The following is a 20,507-nucleotide window of genomic DNA, read 5'->3' on the forward strand; positions in this document are numbered from 1 at the left end:
AAACCTCACCTCCAGGCTGGGACCCCAGGGCGAAGGACAGAATAACGTATTCACACAAAGGGGGAAATATTACCCCACAGAAGAGGACGCTAGCTGTAAAAACTGATTCTTTTGGCAAGAAGTAACAGGGACTAGCTGAGAAATATGACTTAACCCGCTCTGACTTCTCCTGGCCAGGCTGACTATGCAATACCAGCAGGTGTATGATACTTTTTTTCCATGTGGGGCAGTGATCCACAGTGGTTGAATGCAGGAGGAGCTGTATCCCAAACAGTGGAAACCAACACAAGTAATTAGATGACAAGCGATTTTATTTTGCAAAACAATCACTATACAGCAACAAATACAATTGCAAATTGGATTGAAAAACATGAACTACCTACCACCAGCCATTCAAGAAATGCCTCTTTTATGGTAACAGGCTCTAGAATTACCAGAAAAAACACAGGTTTGTAACAGCAGACTGTATTCCTTGACATCCCAGCATACAGCATGTTTATTTGTTGGCTTTTTCTCTTTGCTAAAGTTGAAGTGGCTTTTATACGCTTGACTTTTCCAAGCGTGAAACTAATTTACCTTCCTGCAGTGGGAATTGCTGGAGTTGCGCAGGGAGCTGCTTTAGCAATCTGACTAGTGAGTGAACTCGACACACACCTAGGCTAGAAATCTACCTGCTTCGATTTTCATAGCAAATGTGATCTACTCTTCAAGGCATTTGCCTTTGAAGGGACATTTGTACTTGGGTTTCAAACAGTATTTGGTCCAGCATGGGAAAAACTTCGGCTCGCATGTGGTAGTCCACACAGGCTGCCTGTCGACTCCCTTTGGGTCGTGTATATAGGCAAACTTAGATTTGTAAGCAGTCACGATGAGGTTACTACTGTATCTTAGCAGAGCGTTGAATGGATAATACCATTTACTGCTGTACAGTGAAAATATACATAGCCCTTGTGGGCACACAATTTCCCTCATCAGTGTTAGTTTTTCCTTTACTGTTGCTGGACAGATTTCTTTCTGCTTGTGGTTACGTAGAAACAGCACTCTGCAGATGGGGCAGAAGCACTTTTTCTTTTGTCTCTACAACTTGATGGATTATTAATTTGGGGCTCTCCCCTAGCTATCCAAACAAGGTTTCACCATTCCTTTTGTCTGGATTATCTCTGCTTCGTTACAGCGTTGGGTCTCAGGCACCCAACACACCTGCTGGCTCAACATGCCTGTGGAAAAGAAACACAACAGATGCACTTTCCAGGAAGCTGGCTCTATCGTCCTTAGTGGGCATTACATATTTACAAAACCGTTGTTTTTAAAACCAACATTCTTCTTGAGAAGTTAAGATTAATATGAGCTTTTTCAGTGAACATCTAGAGTTATATAACATAACTTGTAGGTTTTTTTTTTTTTTATTTAACAGCACGAAACTCTTGATTTCTTTTCATCTAACTCCACAGTGTTCTAGGATTCTTTCTATGGAAGGATGATTACGATTACAAAGGTCTTTGCTTGAATCAAGACAAGAAAGCTCATTTTAATGCATGAAATAAATGACTTTGTGTGTTACACCACTCTTAACTTTGGACTCATAGGTGCATTAACTAAGCTTCATTTTCTAGAGTATGTCAATTTTAAAAGCAGAATAAAAAAAACTTGAGTCTCAGGTTAACACTGTTCTCACTAGCTGGTGTTTAGCTTCAGAGAAGCCGAGGTTCAGCAGTACCATAGACTCTCTTCCACATTGGCAAAAGGCATAAAAAAAAACCCACTGCAAGGCTAATTTATATTAATTGATAGTATGATCAGAGCAATGTGATATAAGCACTATTTTGTTGTTTTTTCTTTGTGTCTGTTGTTTTTCTGGAAAAACGGGAAGAGGCTTTTAATGCACCTCACTTGACACTGTTTCTATGTGAATTCTTAGGATTACTCTAAGCAAAAGTATAACAAATACAAGGCAGAAATCAGAATCCTCCAGATGCACTTAGCATGGTTGTAAACTCACTGTCCCTTGTATAAAACAACCGAACAGTATTAGGTACTTTATAGTGTGAAAAAGCTTTTTGCAGAGCTGAAATGTTGTGTGTGGGGCTGTTAGTTCATCTTCAGTAAAATTTTTAGAGATGTAATCATTTTGATTTGTCTTTGTACTCCTGTGACAGCTTAGCCAAAATCCCCCTTTGGTCCACTTATTTACTGTCTAGGTAACTGTGCATTTACTACCTGAATTTAATGATGGGGAATCCTGTGCTATTATTAGAATCCTTCTCCACAGACAAAAATCTTCTCTGTGAGTCTTTTCAGATCAAACCCCAACACACACACGCACACATAAAAATTAAGAAGGAAAAAGAACAGATCAAAAGCTTCCAACACACAATGTTAACCTAATACATGTATCAAGTATAGCTCAACTGACAGTGCAAAATTTAGTTAAGAGATTTCAAAAGGAAAAGATCAAAGAATCTGCAAGAATGTAAACTGGTCATTTCATAACGTCTACTGTACATATAGCATCAGCAGATTATTATCCGCTGATGAGTAATACTACCATATTACCTTCAGTGTTCTCTTAGTGTCCATAAGATAGTGTTGGAGTTCTCACAGGTAACTCCGTTAGATCGGTTGTTTATGTATCTCTGCCCTTTATCTTTTATGCACACTTTTTCTTATACTTTTTATAGTCAATATAATCCCACTTTGCTCAGATTTTAAGATGCCCTATTTATTGATGAATCGCTATGGAAACCCAGTCTAGGGAGCTCACTTTATTTATTCACGTACTATAATTTACAGGCATCTCTGTTATGTTTATCACTGTTATCTGAGTGCCTGAGTGTATACATCACTGAAGGAGTGGAAGCAACATCTTAATACTTTTTTCTGTGTTTCAACTTTAGCAAAAGAAAAAAATAAATAAATCTAACATTCACTGTTACTACAGGAGTTAAAAAGAAAAAAAAAAAAAAGAAAAAGAGAAAGAAAGAAAAAAAGCCAGAACCAAACTATTGTGGATTTTTTAAAAATCCAGAATCCAAACTCAGCCATCTTTGGAGACCCTTTTACAAATGCCTGGACCCCACAAAAATCATACCTTTGTGAAGAAAGGGAGGGAAGGGAAGAGGGAAGGAATCCTTTTTCTAGCATCACAGAAGAGACTTGCATCTGGCACTAAAACAGGGTCACGGCTTTTAGTTGTTACAGAAAGCAACTTCATGCTAAAATTTTCATCTTTTTTAAATGTATTCTTACGAATAGGAAAAAAACCCCTGCTAACATCTACTTTTACATACCTAAAATTGCAACACCAAAGGGTGCAAGAGACACAGATACTGTGAATAAAGAAGTAGAATATTCAAGTATATGAGGAGGGCATATCACAAATGGCCACAGAGAAATATATATATCTATAATACTGTATCAAACAGATGGAAAGGATGTGAAACTGGTGGTGCGTACACAAATCTAGCCGCTTAACCAACTTTCTAATCAGACACAAGTCCATTGGGGTGGAAGTGCTTGCTTTCAACAGCTTTTTTATGTCACTTCCCCGAGCATGGTTCAAATGTTTTCAACTACTATTTTTAGTTATTAGTTAAATAATTTATTGGCTTTTCAGCTATACACTGACATAATTAACCAGGTCCAAAAAAATGTTAATAACTTAATTCAACTTTTGTTCTACTCATTTATACAAAATAACACTTTTTTTTTTTTTTTTAATTAAACTTGAATTTCTCTATATGCCCTTCCTTCTGGTAAGCAGACTGTTAATTTAACCTGTAATAACTTACAATGGGCAACTTTTTTTATTTCCCCATCTATCAACCGAACAGTGAAATGAGCAACTTGGGATATTAGCAAGGCTCTTCAGAAAGAGGTGGATGGCCTTCAGGCACATGAAAGGTAAAAATGCATTTTATCATAGTACGGTACTCCATGCAAGACAGAGCAGAGCAACAATAATTGTCCAATGTAACATACTGCAGTTGTATACCCATATAAAGCCAGTGTCTTCCTGTTGTAAATGGAGATCAGGCCAATTTCTGCATCTATTTACTTTTTTTTTTTTTCTGTTTTTTTAACTGTATGGTAACTACAAGTCTTGGGATGTGACTTAGTTTTAGACATGGTAAAGAATGAATGTAACACCTGCTCTGAGCCCATTCCTGCCAAGAGCTCATGCCTAAATATTATTACTTCATACAATGCGAAATGAGCAAATTCATAAGCCCTGCTTAGCGAGGGCTGCTGTGACATCTTCAGCGAGGGTAGCAAGCTGGGGCGATTCAAGCAGGTTGATGCTTCCAGAGGACGAGACGTTGCTGAGTCTGCGTGGCGAAGCCACGCTGGACCTGCCTGGTGACTGCGTGATGATCTCAGCCCCGTGATCGACACGGGCTTTGGCGTGCTCTCTGAAGTTTAGCTTCTGGCTGTCAATCTGCTCCAGGAAAGCAAAGACTTTAACACATTATATGTTCACCAAATTATCTCATTATAGATAATCATTTGGATCTCATTTTGTTTACTTTTAAGAACTCTTACAAGGATTGAAGCTTCTTCACTTCTTAGAATAATTGAAACCGAAGATTTTTTCACCTTAATATATATTGGCTTACTATGTTACATTCTCTTACTATTTCTCTCTCTGATGGATGCCTTAATGAGCAGTATCATTGTACCTATAAGAATTTAATAGACGTTTTATGGGCATAAAATCATAGAATCATTTAGGTTGGAAAAGACCTTTAAGATCATCAAGTCCAACCATTAACGCAGCACTGCCAAGTCCACCACTAAACCATGTCCCTTAGCACCACATCTACATGTCTCTTAAATTTGTTTCTGAAATCTGTTTTTTCAAATGTTTGTGCAATGATCTTACTTCCAAGATGTCTTCCTCCTGTTTCACGAAGCAGTCCTGATCCTCTGGGATACCCATACTACAAACTTATTAGATCATACCAATGCTGTACAGCGGTCCCAAACAAGGTTTATCTTTAGGGGGAAAGCCAGTGCACAAACTACAGGACGTTTCACTTTAAGATTCACTCTCAGCTTAGATGTGAATGCGAGATTGGTCATTCCAAATTCCAAAGGGAGCAAATGGCATGTGAGCGTGCTCAAAGGAGAAAAAACAGATGTTTCCTACTCAATTCAGAGCCATCACTGAGTTCACAGCTCTAATAATTTCACTGGGCCAGGGACACAGTGGTAGCCTTTTCTCTGACAGCTGTCCCCTTACCTTGACATTACCACCGCCAGGTACGTGGTGGGCATTTTCCAGTGAACCAACTTTAGCCTGAGCTTTTTCTTTGAAATCCAGTTTCACGCTCTCAATTTTCACACGTCCACCTCCTACACAGAAAAAGGAAATACAGATTAAGAGGCTGGAATAGCTCGGGAAAGTCTGTACTCGAACTATAAGCATGTGCTGCAGCCCTGCTGACTTTCATGGGATTTAAGCACATGCTTAAGTATTTTGCTGACTTCAGTATCTTATCGAAGTAAGTTACCAAAGTGTATTTACTTTCTCTTAGACTATAAAAGAGAATGGTATCGTCCATGATTTCTCCTTCACATAAGAGGATTAGGTCTTTTCTTTGTCCCACATCCCAGAAATTCCTACCATACCTGGCTTGTGGTGGATGTTCTTGAGTGAGCCACACTTGGAAGTCACATGACTCAAGTCGATCTTCTTGGTTACGATTTGTACCTGTCAAAAGCACACACACACACACACACACACAAATTACAGGAATGAAAAGAATAAACAAAAAGCCCAGGCCAGCAGAGAGAGAGCCCAAGCCTCTACAAACCACTGGAAAAGGAGAGATGGTTAGTAGAAAACAGACCATGCCACAAAGGAGGAAACACCTGGATTAATACAGCAAGCTTTCTTCCCACCTAGGGAAATGACAGAGCTGGGTTAAGCTTTACTATTAGCAAAACAAAGAGGAGGACAAAGCAGATCAGCTTGTGGGTGCTTTCTAAAATGTTTCTGAGCTTCCTCTCAGGGTGGATGCTCTGAAGCCCTGCGTGCAGCAGGACCCATCCAGTTTGCTTCTGCTCTTGAATGTGCATCCTGGCAACTAGGAATATTTCAGTGAGTGTTTTTTTCTCTACCATCTGTTTCATATTTTTCTGCATCTAAATATGGTATGCATTTCAGCTCAATCCACTATGGAGAGTCTGATGAATCTACGAATGTGGCTCCTGCAGCTATACCTGAGCTGGCTGGTGTTCAGTCAGCCGCCTAGGTGGTGCTCACTGGATAGCAGTGGCGTTGCTCTGCTCAGCCAGGCAGCGGCACAGGCACCCTCCCTCCTCCTGCTGCTCTGTGCCCTGCTGCCGGCCGCGTTGCCGTGACTCTGCTGAGCCCGGCTTGGGAACAGCCACGGAGCGACACTCCTGCCTTGCTGCGCTCCCAGCTAGCTCCTAGATGCAGCCCACAATTGCAGTGACTGTGTTAGCAAGTCTTAAGAAGTTGCAGCCCCTCCAGACCAGACAGGAGCTCCAGGATGACTGCAATGCCACTGGTTTGCTCACAGCACCAGCAATGACTTAAGCCAGCACTGGTGGCTGTACTGAATCTGTTTGGTTCAGACATGCCCACACCATCAGCTCTTCCATCTGATCATTTCCATCAGAGGGGTCAGAACCACCTTAAGCTATTCCAGCGTGACTTCTGGAACTAATGGGTGTCTGGTCAAACCGTGAGCAACCTCAGTTTGTTATACTAGAATAATGCTGTGGCATTAGCATTAGCACTCAGCACGCTGGCTGATCACACCCTCTCTCTGAGCTTTCTTTGTCCTTATGTTTTATTTTTCTTCTTCTTCCTCTCAGGTTAGCTGAGGAAGGAGTGACGCACTGGAAGATGCCCAGCTGTGAGGCTGGAGTCTCACTGTGAGCTGGAGTCTCTGGAACTGACTTTCTTGGGCCACTCCCATGAAAGGCACTGAACCATTTCGGCTCACACTGAACTTTTAATGTCAGCACCCTTGAGCATTTAGAGATAACCCTTCGTTTCTCATTTCCTTCTCCCCTCCAAGTTCTGGAAACGTGTTGTGCTCTGTGGAGAAAGATCAGGAGGCCACCACTGCATACACAGGGCTCACATGACTACCAGACTAGACTCACATGTGAAACAGTAGCGAGAAGGAAAGTAGTGCTCAAAGTAAGGGAGACAGAGGGGTCCGGCTGTGCAAGGTGGGTCACCACAGTGCAGATGCCTGTTCACAGGGTGTCTGTACTACTTACATTTCCTCCCCCTGCAGAATGTTTGATGTTATCTCTGGAACCACACCGGGACTGAATATCGCTAAAATCGATCTTCTTGTTTAAAATCCTAACCTAAAAGGAATTGGAGGTAACTTACTATATACCATACACACACTCCACCACAGTGCAGGACAAGGGAGTCAGGGTAATTTTTCCTCCTGCTGTGACTCCTTCTTCTGCCACGTGTATTGAAATGTGAGAAAGTAAACCACGTCAATCTCTATGCTTAGTATGTTAATACAGCATATATAAATGTACAATGCTGCTCTTTTTTCTACCTCACGAAGTGGTGATGAAATACAGAGGGGAAAGTTTTTATACTGGGAGATAGGTGGTTTTTCCCTGAAAAGCTCCAAGAACTCCTTGGACAGCCTGTCCTGGACATAGACCTTGGACAGCCTGTCTTAGGCTCTCTTGATTGACGGCCAGTGTTTCTGCTGAACTGGACACAAGGAGAAGATGGAAACCCTCCTTCCCACAACTCAGCACCCCAGCCTTTGATGCAGAAATCCCAGGTCCAGCCAGCTCAGGCACGGGTTGAAATCCTGAGGAATTCTGCCCTTCCTTCTGCCATACAGCCATAACAGCAGCTACATTCATACAACAGACCTCAGAGTGTCCTGTGAAAGGGGACTGACAAAATTAATTATACTGAAGTCAGAGCTCTCTACTGCTCTCTCTCTTTACTGTCATTTACTAAAGGGCAATGCAGAAAACAACAGCATCTGGAAACCTACAGCTGCAATCACTGCTTCTTGATTTCTGGTGCTGGCCATAAAGTTGGTCACAACAACTTCCTGGTGCTGTCAGCACTGTGCTTCTCCTCTGTGCTCTTCGCTACTGGCAGAACAAGTACCTGACTTTCCCTTGGTGGTGCCAGCCTCCCTTACAGATGCCAGGAGCCCACATTTTTTCTGTCTCACCTTAGCCACAGGTGCACTGCAGGCATGTGACAGTCCCTGGAGGTGAACTCTGCGAAGGGGAGGCCAAGCTGTCCCGTGCTTGACCCCCATGTCAAAGCAGTTCCTCCACCTGGCAGAACTCAGGAGCCACCAATGATTGTCCTCCCAGGGAACGATGTGCTGCTGGATGGCAGTTACCAGTAGGCAGGGACAACTGGGTGCAGGGCACACACCTGAGTGACATCACTTCCAGACTTCTTTCTGAGCACGGGCAGGGGATTGTGCTCACTAGTGTTAGGCTTTTTAAGTGTGTGAGAAGGCATTTCTGGCCAAGGCTGCACCTGCCTTCTTTGCACCAGGAACTTTTGTTTACTCAAAGAGTTCCACCCATGCAGCATATTCTTTCTCTGGGTTAAATACGAAGTCTTTATTCAAATGTTATGTTGGATTTTATTTATCTCTACGTTATTAATATACAATATGAATTTACAGAAAGCCACATTGGGCATTATCTATTCATTTTGCTAAACGGCACTTGTAAAGCCTTCACTGACATATTACTTAGCACAGTCCTATTGCCTGGTGTTGTAGGTAAACCTACAGTGACTAACCGATATTGAGGTAAGAGAGAAGGACAGATACACCAGGGTACCTTACTGCGGCTTCTTGCCATGCCAGGAACACAAAGCAGCTGCAAACCAGCTGATGTGGTCAGTGGGAGGAAGAAGAACCCTGTGCAGTTTTTGCTTCCTGGCTTCAGGTCCTCAGACTGCCCCAGGCTCCCTGATAAATTGGAGACAAATCACTCCCTCTGTGCCTCACCTCTCCAAACTAGGAAAAGACTATTTGCCTCCTTACAGGGGTATCAGATTTCACAGCTCTTGGCTCCTGCAGTGGGGATAATGTCACATTTTAGATAACAAGTCGAATCCTCTGCTACTGAGCACCTGGAGCGCACTCTTGACTTAAGCCCAGTAAACTCCAAGAAGACATTTTCAGAGGGCCACACTTTGCAGCTAATGTGAAGAATTCCTTCACAGCAAGCTGTTTCATGGGTCCCCCTCATTACAAATAACATAACCACTACATCAGTCAAACCATTAGAATGTTAAGTGTTCTCTCGCTTTAATAGGTAAAGATCTGTGGTGATGGCATGCTCAGCAATAAGGGCGATGACAGCACCAGAAAACTCCACAACTGGTAGGTCACCTTCAGAAGGGCATCTTCAGTAGACAAACTGACTTCTGTCTTTCCCTCTTCTACCTGCTTAATCCGTCCAAGTAAACCAGTGTACACTGAAACATGAAAGCAAATGCCTCTAGAGTTTTAAGCTTTTGCTTTCTCTCAATATACTATTTGTTTAAAAATGTACCCCAGTACTATACAAGACAGGTGTCACATCAGTTACAGAAACACACGTCAGATGTGCAGTCAGATCTGGCTCCCAGAGAGCTTCAGCCCAGACACGACTGGGCAAACCAGAAAGCCTTCCTAGCACTTTCTGAGCACATCTCTCTCGGCAATGGATCAGCAGCACCTCTTAGAAATGGCCACAGGGATGCATTTGCTCTGAAAATGCTGACTTAGGGGTCATGACAAGACCTCAGCGCTATGGACTGGGGGCCTGTAGCTTAAAAATGGAACCAAAGCAAGGTGATAAGTTGAGAGGGTGCCTTTGATCAAGTGCCTAAAGGTTGATTTGCACCCAGAAGTCTGACAGTTTATGTGTCTCATGGCCCATGGACCTGGCTAGCAGATACGTAAAGGACCAATCATCTCAATTATTCTCTCTGTCTCACTGGGTGAAATGTGCCCCTGTGTAGAGGGGCCAGCAGGAGACCTATGTATCATTTATGTCCTATGCTGAGGGCTGAAATGAGCCGAGTGATGTGGATGTGTTCTGCTGGTCATCTGGCACAGGGAGGAACTGCATTGACCCAGGTTTTCCCTGATGATCTGTTTCTCCCTTTCCTGGCATATATCAATACACCTGCACATAATTAAATCATGACTGCCCTCTATAACTAAGTGTTCCACAAACTAATGGAGCCTTGTTTCCTATAATGTAAAGCTTTAAACTGCTTAATCCCTCCATCCTATCCTATATTCTTCAGCAAGCCCTATTCCCTCTTGCCAGCAATATCCCCAAAGCTTTCTCCCAGATCTGCTAGACTGGGCAAATAGAAGCCAATACACATCTGGCCAGCTGTTTGTTGTCTCTGATTGTGGAGAAGGGGCTGAGTTATCGCTGCCTTTACCGCAATGACAGTGTTTTGCTGAGTCTCTGTTTCATATTCAGTCAACAACTATCACCCAACTTGGAGGGACCGCCTGTGTTTCTTGCCACTGCTCCCTTGCCAGCACTGGTTGACATGGGCCAACAAGTTACAAATGAGTTGAGGAAGGCTGAGACTGCCAGCCAGACAGCATGACTGCACGAGCTTTGTTTCCTTTGAGAAATCAGACTGTAAACATCAGAGGGAGAGTACCAGAGAGGGACAGGAACTATTTAGGCTAAAGAGAAACTTTGGCTTGCAAACAAAGAATGTAAACTGACTGTGAATTATTTGAAGCTGGAATCTAGAAGGAAATTTGTAACTATCAGAGCAGGGAGGCTCTGGAACTGCCTTCCAAGGGAACAGAGCTACGACAAGAAAATGGTAAACTTTTACGATGGCACTTGATGAAAGGAATTAGATGATGCAGCTGCCGGTGACAGAGACAGCACGAACACCATGACTCACCAGGAAGGCCTCTGTGTTCCTCAATGTGTATGTACATCTTGTGCGTGGGTGGAGGTGTGGTAGGGAAGTACATATATGCACTTCAGTTGTGCTGCACATTAAATGAAAGATCAAGCCTGCTTCTGCTCTCCTTCAGGAAAGGGAACATTGTAGTCTGTGGCAGAAACAGGACTGCTTTCTATTCACACTCTCTAAACATCCCAACAAGACAATGTCCTGACAGGTTCCCTCATAACCTGTGCACTGACCTGCCAGTCTGAAATGTGTACGTTCTCTTCTGATGGGATGCTGTTTTACGCAGGTATGCTGGACAGGGCCTGGAAATGAGTATTTTGATCAGGACCAAGTTGACGTTCCTCAGCATTTGTCATATCCACGTGAAGTTAAACCACAGTGAAAAAATTAAGCCTTGCAGACAATGCTGAGTTTATTCCACAAAACCACATTGCCCAAGGATAAAAATGACTTCTGCCTGAAGCCCTGGAAGTCTTACAGACCTTACCCCCACTCTGTCCTCTGATGATTCCTCAGCAGTAGTCCAGAAGTGAAGTCCAGGGCTGACTGTGTGCTGATGTACACACAGTACAACCTCACTGACTCATACTACTTCTAGGTAGTCCCCAGCAGGCATCAGACACTGTGCTCCAGTACCTCCTGTGCTGTTTGAATGCTGTCTGCAAAGCATCAAGAGACGCAGGGCATTTATGGGTAGCCTGCTGGGAAACCCAGTGTTGAAGGTATTTTTCTCAGAGTTCATTTAGATGAGGCATATATTGATCTGCACTCAGCAGGATAAACTCTAACTCCCTTCCTACATATAGGAGCCCAACTGGCAATCTAAACACGGAAGGGCTGTGGTCCGAGGGCAACATCTGCACTGGATCGGAGGGGATGTTTTGGGTTACGCTGGCTAACATGAGGAGACATGACAGGCTGACAATACCTGTGAATCTCCCAGTTAGATATACGCCTCCCTATGGCTGTGCACAGAAAGGGAATTTGGATTTTGAAGTCTCCATGTACAACAGCCTCCAGTCTGGGGACCTGGAGCAGACTCTCCCCTGTCAGTACTGTACCACTGTGTTCAAGATGAGCAAAAATTTGTAGAAACACTGAGTGGAAGGCAAATAAATGCAAAGGAGAATTTAGTTCAGTTGTGCCTCACTGCTAAAGACAACATCAATGATTGAAAAGTGCTTATGAAAGAGAAATAATTATGTTCCATTGCTGCCCAGAATCATTCAGTTCAGCTGCTTTTCACAACAAGAGGGAAAGCCCCTAACTTATCAGCATCTGGGCAGAGAATCAATAAACAGCTTCCCTCCTGTGGCTTACTACCCTGGTACACACGAAAACAAAGATACTCAAAGAGCAGAAATTGATGCTGATAAAATTACAGGCTCTGAATATATTTTCCAAGAAGCTGATGATTTATGTTCTCACTGCTTTGCAATTATGGCCTCTGAGAAGCTCTGCCACAAACACTGTGCCTAAAGCATTTAAAAATACTCTAGCTTGCCTCCACTTGCCATTTGAACATGCTGTGGGGCTGTGATATTGGGAAAAGCTCCCAGACTCCTAACAACTTATCAAAGAGGGCAAGTTCTTTGTACTTACCACAGCATCACAGTGATTTCACACAGCTACGTCCCAGGATCTAGACATTATTTCAGTGTTTGGTCTCCTGGTTAACACAGGGATTGAGTGAGACAATAATTGGTCTTGCATAGAAAGCAAGGCTAAGGTTAAAACCTGATTAGAATCAAGAGGCAGTTCTAAGTGCTTCCAAATCTATATGCTGCCAAGGACAGATGATACTACAGTTTTCATGCTCCTGGCAGAGGCTACAGGTAGAGGAAAGGGAGAGGGAAGGGTATGTATTTGGCCTAGCAAAGCCCTTGAAGAGAAACACTGTGCCTCAGACTTTCCACATCTACAAACAGAGCTTGTGATCATGTTCAGCCCTTGCACTCCTGAAATCGCTGGATACACGCACCAGTGAAGCTACCAGCCTACAAGCTGGTTAGATTCAAAACAAAAGGCTGCGCTGGACATAGCATAGGCAAAATAATGTACCATCCTCATCTTGCTCTTAGCAAAGGGTGAATAAGATAGGTTCATTTCTGACTTTTAAAAACGTACCCAGAGGCAGACACTGAGCATGCAATATTTCAGCCTGAACAGTTAAACTCTGAAACAATTACAAACAACTAAAAATAGGTACTTCCAATGGAAAGTATCAGTGAAATAGAAGAGATGCCTTGCGATCAGCTTGCGATCAGCCGTGTCTTTAATAGGACAACGATGGCTGATTTACAAGCTTCTTTCTACCTGTTTGCAAACTCCTGTATTCATCTAATTAATAAGGTGGCCACACTGAACTAGGCACGCCCCTATCAATAAAGGGAGAAAGGCCTACAGAGAAACACTGAGAGGTTTTGCATAATTGTGCTGGGAAATACAAAGAGAAATGACCACTTTCCATGCCAAAGAGCTTATCGTCAAGAGACAGCAGCTGAATTTAACACACAGCTCAAGAAAGTGCAAGATCCATGTCAGATGAACTGTAACACATGTTCTGTAATCATACTCCTCACTACATCTGGGGAGCTGATCAAAAGAATAGTAAAAGAAATTGAAGGAGATTCACACACAACGAATAAAAAAGATCCCAGGAGCTCAATTAATTCAGCTAAAACACAGGATCCTTGTTTTAGTACTCTCTTAATCAAGAAACCAACCAAACAGATTTTGCTAAACTACAGAGTTTGATACTTAAATTTTAGAGGCAACAGTCCCTATTCATGGAAAGAGTACTAATAGCTTCAAATATCAAGTGTTGAGCATCAAGTATCAGGGTTTTCAAACCAGTTTCTTTGTCTTTAAGAAGGAATGACTTTTGAGTCACTATGTTTGGATTTTCTTTACTCCAGCATAATGGACAAAATTAGGTTGTTCAGCTCAAGTTCAAAAAAATGTCTTGTGTTTACCTCTTCATGCAAGCTGGCTTTTCCAAAACTCAGCAGGTATGTCCCTTAGCATCTCTTTTTATTGTTCAAATCCAAATTTCCAAGATAAAAACTAAGGTTTTTATCCTTTCCTTTCCTACCCTTTCTCATCTAGCAAAATAAACTCTTTTTCTCACCTTTCCGTGCAAGACAGTACACTACTACATGACTAAACAGCTCTGATCCAGATTATGTATTGCCTGAACATTTTTCCCAGAAGAACAACCTTCCCCATTTTATTGCCAAAATCTAGATTAGTTAGAGCTCAGCTGAAAATGCCTCCTCTGCTGAACTTGCTGCTGGGATGACTCAGACTTTCACAGGAATTTATGTCCTGGTAATTTCAATCTACTCTAGACAAAAATACAGCTTCTCCCCTTGCTATTACAAGAGACCAACAACGTATGGTAAGTCACGGAAGGGATTTGTCTCCTCTAACATTAGCTAGCTAAGAGTTGGAACTGGTGACTTAAGCTGCCGATGTAGTCGGTGGAAAGACACTGAATCCTCCAGAAAGCGACACCTTCAATTCTAGCTAGACAGATCGAACACACCCCATCCGACTGGCAGAAATCAGTGCACTGCTGCTGACTGCCTTCAAAAGAGGCAGAAGCATCGACTTATGGCTACTGTAGTTGGTGGAAGTTTTGGTTACTGGCTAGAGCCCCATCAGACAGCTTATGACCCTCCTGATGGCGGTTCACAGTTTGTCCTCAATGAGCATGGTGCACATTTTACAGATGGTTGAGGCACAGCAGTGATGTTACTCTGTCCCAGCCACATAGAAAGTGAATGTCTGATCTGGATAGAAAGTCCCACTTCCCTGCTTGTTTCTACCAACCAAACACCTTTGCTCAAAGAAACCTTCTGAAACTTGCTAAAGCCTGGCAACAATTGCTTCATTTTTCTAAAATATGAGTCAGGAAGAAGGATCTTGCTCATCATCCAGAATAATTCAAGGCTTAACTGTACAGACTGTACTCAGGCAAGCCTTCCATTAAATGAGTGCAGTCTGAACACAGAAGCTGCAAGATGTCATTTCTGTACAATCTGCAATGATCAGCCAAAATCCTCAATTTCAAAAATTTAAAAATTATGGTTTTGAGCTGTGACAGAGTTTTGAAGTTGTGCCTTAAACTCCTAATTTCTCTTTGCATTTGTAGATCTGCAATTAACAAGGGATGAATCAGTTTCTAATTTTCAGTCCAGAACAAATCCCTTCAAATGTCTTGTAAATCCACAAAACTGGGAATGTATAAAGGAAACAAAAGGAGACTGACAGAGATGAATTTACCTTACAGTTATGAACTGTTGACTTGGTAAATGCACAAACTCACTCCAATGAATGCAGCTAACAGTGTGGAAGCAATTGCCTTCCAGTCTCTCATTAGCTCAGTACTTTAACAACAGCCATGTTACAACATCAATCCATCCTAAACAGCTGCCTCCTGTGGCTCCGGTTTGGGAAAGCACCAAAGCTTGAACCTTATAGCTCTTTTATGTTCATCGCTGTCCTGAACAGGGACATTCTCAAAGTGTTAGCTCACTTACGTTGCAGATCACAATGGATTGGAGAAAAAGTGCATGATGTGCCAGAAGGAGACCCGAGACAGAATGGGACCCAGTAACAACTCAGACTGCACTTTTTGTTAAGCCTATATTCTCCACTATCTTTTAGGACACTCTTCATCAACCAGTGCAACAATAGTATATAAGCTAGATCTTCAGATTAATTTTTGGGCCATCATCAGTGTTTGTAATATGGTGCAAAGACATGTAAAACAGGAGGAAGAGTTGTAAGATGCTGTCTCAAGGGGAACTTGCTGAATACCCTTTTGACCTGCAGCTGTCCCAGGAGGTGCTCAGCTCGTGCTGGGTCACCAGACCTGTCTGTCTCTGCACTGACTTTGCATCCTGGCAGGCTGTAGCTGAGGCAGGGAACGCTTCAGGAGCCTACTGTTCTCTGCAGACTGGGTCATAAATTGTGATGGGGGGGGTGGGGGGTGTGCTGTGGGGGAATCTCTCCTGCTATCCAAACTGACTTTGAAGCTAACAAAAAATTGTGCAAAGAAGACAAAAGATATCCAGCCGAGCCTCTTCCTTTGCCCAGCTCTGAGATGTCTTATCCTTCCCTGTGCTGGTCTCTCTTATCCTTTAATGGAGATGCCTTTTCTCCTTGCCAGAATTTTTGTGGTTTCTGGACAGGTTCTACTGAATAGTTGTGTCATCAATTTATTTAGACTTTCTGACCCATGACTAAATGCACTTTGCTTTCTACAGTTTAGGGAAGATGGTGAAGTTCTCTCTTAACCTTCCGAAAAACCTTCAAGGAACACTTCATTCTTCAACATGGCTTAGGTATTTCATTTTTCTGTGTGTCATCTTACTTCGTACAAGGTGCCTGGCTGTTACTATAGTTAGTGATATTTTAAACCTTATGCAGGCCATTCTAGTCTGTACAGTTCCATTCACTTTGATGAAGCTATGCTGATTTACGTCCACTGAAGTTCTTGTCCATGGCTGAGTTTTGATGTATACATTTTAAGATTAAATTAAAAGATATCTAGGTTGGTTTTATCCTTGGTTGCTTTCATCTGATGTTTTATAAATACTCTGCCTGGTCAGTAATGAAAAGATTCAACTGGTGCACTTTTGTACTCCGATATGGTACAAACCATATCCATAGACAGAATTTCAAGAAGAAAAAAAAAAAATCCAAACAGAAAAGAAAAACCCCATTCTTGGCATCTGAAACAGATTTCCAACCCCTTCCCCCAGTTCCCCTGTGCTTCCCTTGGGCTGTCTGAGAAATAACAGATGCAAATGGGTTACTTTTGAAAGCACAGCATTTCCTCCACAGCTGATGCAGTGCGAAAATCCATCTGAAGCCCAGCAGACATACCCATGAGCAAGTCGCCTCTGAGCTTTGCCAAAAATGATACATTTCACCATGCTCTACTATAAAGAGAAAACCAGACAACCACCTACTGGCTGCATCACAGAGCGGAGAAGCCCTCATTTCTCCAGACTGCAGAATACCAATTAAACACATCTCAAGCCATCTATTCCTAGTAGGAGTTTAATGCAGTGCAAAGTTAGTTTGCTTCTTCCCCTAGAAGCATGGCCTTTTTCTGCCCCCCCGCCCTGTCAGGTGGAGTGATTTCTCTCCTTTGTTTCTGTGGCTGGCAAGTCAGAGCTGAAGTAAAATCAGTCTGCTGTCTGATGAGTTTTTGATGAAATTCAAGGCTGAAGCACTGCATTTCTTGATTTATTTAGCATTCAGACATCCCCTGCTTGTTCATTTCTGTACCTCAGCCTCTGGCAGTTTCAGAGTGCAGCTTCGTTTTCTGGGACAGCTGTAAGCTAAGAGAAGACCTTGTGCTAGGTTCAGATATGCCTCTGGTAAAAGGATAGTCTGTCTCCAAATGACACTTTGGCTACATATCTGTATTCCTTTAGTGATTTGCATGTCCTGTTTATGTACTTAACTTGCCCAGATATATGCTGGCTTTTTGACTGCTTGTTTTTCCTGTGGTTATGGCTATCAGCACTTCCAATTCACGTTATAAAACTTGAGCAGCTTTCTGTTTGTTTCATGTATCATCACTAAAAGCAGAGAGCAGATAACAGCTCATTTCAGCCAGTGCAATATCTGCCACCAGACATTAAAGAAGTGAGCAGACACAAGGAAATGAAATTAGCTTTCATGTGCTCCTCTCACAGACCCTATAAAATCCAACTGCCGAAACTGGAAAAGAATGAATCCTAAAACCTCTTGTCTAGACTGAGCAACTATGGCATAAAGGAAACATAAAGGAAAAACCCAGCGAGTCTCTCTGCCCAACTCACAGCTCAGTGGCCACATACCACTGGGAATTAAAAAATGCTTTAGCTTCAGTGACATTATGTCCACCCAGCAGATTTCCCCTGCGATCCCCGAAAGAGTGAAATGTCAACTGCCGTGCCATTCTTCACCACCCAGCAAAGACTCTGTGCAACTCTGTAGAACTGCTAAGGAAATGTAGCTGTCTAGGCATGTTTACAAAGAAATACAATTTGCTGTGGCCCCCTGGTCTTGTACAGCTGTTACAGTCCACAGAGAGTAACAGGGAGGAGGAGGACAGGCTAAGATGGTGCTGGTTTTGAGCTCCATGTCCAACAGCTGGACTTCTTATGACGAACGCTAATCCAGATGCAGTCTGAACTTGTGTTCCAAGCCTCCTGGAGCCCCTGCACACCCTGACCATCTCCTACGCAATATGTCAAATGGGAGTTGAACTCCCATACAAAATAATTACACAGACACTTGTCAAAATAAAGGCAGAAGAACCTTTGCTGAGGCATTATCTTCTTGACTTTATCTGAGTAACTGGCTACTGTCCAAATCCTGGAAAGCACTGAATGTGTTAATTTACCATGAAAACAGGATCAACGCCTAGGAGATACCTTTCTGCTTAATATATAAGCCTGTGTTATTTCTCTGGAAGACCTGCATTAGGCATAGGGTTGCAATGTTAAGTTTTGATCCAACTTATTTTTTTCTGAGACAGCATTCGGCAAACCTCACTGTTACGTATGTTCCACTCTGTATTCCAAAACTCAGCTATATATATAGAAGTATCTGATCTGGAAACACTGCACAACCCAGCTTTCTGGAATGTCTTGTTTTCAGGACAGCTGAATGGGGGAGCATGTTATTCACCCTGATGTCCCGTCCCTGGAGGTAGTTGAGAAGTGAACCTTTCATAAAGCACGCACACTGCCATGGCTGTAACTCAGCAATCTCAAGGAAGCAAAAGGGAGCTGGGGGCACTGAGTGTTTTCATCACGGGGTTGCGTCCAGAATCAATATGAAATGCACAGGTACTTTTTACAAAAAATAAATCAATGTAACTGTTTACACCCACATGACTGAGTTGTCCATATTTTTAGCATAAATATTGGTAAGCTGTATTCTTTTTCTTCATTCAGCTTCTTTGTTTCTAAATAAAATAGGATTTCTTTCAGGTTATAAATGCTTTTATAACTCTTTAAACATTAATAAAAGGGACCGCTTAATCCTGTAAGCTAAAACAACAGTTCTTCCAAATAGAAACACAAAAAAATTGCTTGGACATAATTTTGGCTTTTAATGCCATCTGTGTTACCATTTCTGCATTGCCCAAAATGAGAGACTATTCCAGCTCTGGCCATAGCTCTGCTTGGTAAGGCATCAAGCAGAGACTCTTCAGAGGAAAGTACAGACATCCTCATGACAATGAACTTCATTGCATAACACTGCAAGCTATGAAACAATTTCTTTTTTTTCAGCTTTTAATTGCATCGACATGTCCGTGAATTCTTGTTCTTTCAGAAAGTGAGAACAATCCTGGTCTGCCTTCTTACACACTCACTTTTTCTTATTTTATCTACATTCTCCATTCTTTATACAATTTAAGCCCTGTTCCTGCTTATTCAAACCCTGCAGCAGGAAAAACAGTTAAGTCTAATACCTGTCCCCTCCCATCATCTTTAACTTGGGGTGGATTTACCAGGTTGGAGGCTGCAACCCTCACTAACATCACCTAACACAATGCACATCACATAAAATGACATAGGAAAAGGTCACGGTGCTGTGCAATCCTGCTAACATCTATCTAGGTTGAATTTGAACTTGCTTGAATTAAAACACATCTCTTTCATTTGCTGGTATTGATGAAGACTAAGTAAGCAGCAACTTCTGAGACTCAGGCTGAAACATACCTATGACATGGAGAGCAAACTCTTGTTTCAAATTTTTCACCAGATCTCAGTAAGGCACTATTAATTTTCACGTGACAAAATACTTTTCTGAAGATTGTCCTGACCCTGCCATTTAACATTACTTAAACAACCAATGTATATGGACAATAGAAGCAGCATTTGCAAGGCAACTCAAAATGGCTCCCATTCCATATCTATCCTAAAGGTGCTCACATAAGACTAAATCACATATGGATGAACATAAAGAGCAGAATCCTTACCTGCCCCCCTTTGGGCTGGTATTTGATGTTATCTGTTGATCCAATTTTGGACCTGACGTTCTTGAGGTCAGGTAGAGGCTGATTAATAACGCGTAGCTGCTTCGGAGTGGCTGGAGATTTAGGAGGTGTGCGAATTATGGCAACTTTTTTCTCAGTAGGTACCAGTATGGCAGATTTGGGGGTCCCAGGAGTGTGTGGTGTTCTGGAGTAGCTGGGTGTCCCTGGAGTGCCTGGGGTACGGGAGGCGTAGCTTGGTGGTGTCCCTGGAGTGATGGCAGTGGAGCCAGGAGTAGTGGGGGTAGAAGTTCCACTTTTTCCTGTTCTGCTACGAATTGGCTCTGATCCTATATGCAAGAAAAAAAACCCAGCATTAGACCCACAGAAATAGAGCTCTTCTTCCCTCTATACCTTCCAAGACTGCGTCCCTGTGTGCCAAGCGAGATACAGCTCTAAGATGGCTGTGCTAGTGCTGGACTAGCTGGATGTCTGTCTCTGTGTCTTACTTTGCTAATCAGCCTGCCAGGAGTTACCTTGTCACATGTGGCCGAGCTGGTAAATTGCCCATGTGGTGAC

At 42.6% G+C, this 20,507-nt stretch overlaps 1 protein-coding gene across 50 annotated transcripts in view; it reads right to left on the reverse strand.

Annotated features, from left to right (window-relative positions):
* Positions 1 to 293: 293 nt before the first annotated feature.
* MAP2 (microtubule associated protein 2) overlaps positions 294 to 20,507 on the reverse strand; it is a 240,331-nt gene continuing 220,117 nt past the window's right edge. For 31 of the 50 annotated variants that reach the window (XM_087731223.1, XM_087731227.1, XM_087731220.1 and 28 more), the window contains 5 exons: positions 19,935 to 20,278; positions 7,258 to 7,350; positions 5,629 to 5,710; positions 5,240 to 5,352; positions 294 to 4,435 (listed from right to left, as the gene is read on the reverse strand). In XM_087731223.1, coding sequence (XP_087587349.1) covers positions 4,220 to 4,435; positions 5,240 to 5,352; positions 5,629 to 5,710; positions 7,258 to 7,350; positions 19,935 to 20,278 — 848 coding nt within the window. In that variant the 3' untranslated portion in view covers positions 294 to 4,219. The remainder of the gene's footprint in view (positions 4,436 to 5,239; positions 5,353 to 5,628; positions 5,711 to 7,257; positions 7,351 to 19,934; positions 20,279 to 20,507) is intronic. The other 19 variants (XM_087731261.1, XM_087731260.1, XM_087731267.1 and 16 more) reach the window with 1 other exon arrangement.

This window comes from Nipponia nippon, unplaced genomic scaffold (genome assembly GCF_047370975.1).
Source record: "Nipponia nippon isolate SJK-2023a ecotype South Korea unplaced genomic scaffold, ASM4737097v1 scaffold_5, whole genome shotgun sequence".
In the NCBI taxonomy this organism is placed as follows: domain Eukaryota; kingdom Metazoa; phylum Chordata; class Aves; order Pelecaniformes; family Threskiornithidae; genus Nipponia; species Nipponia nippon.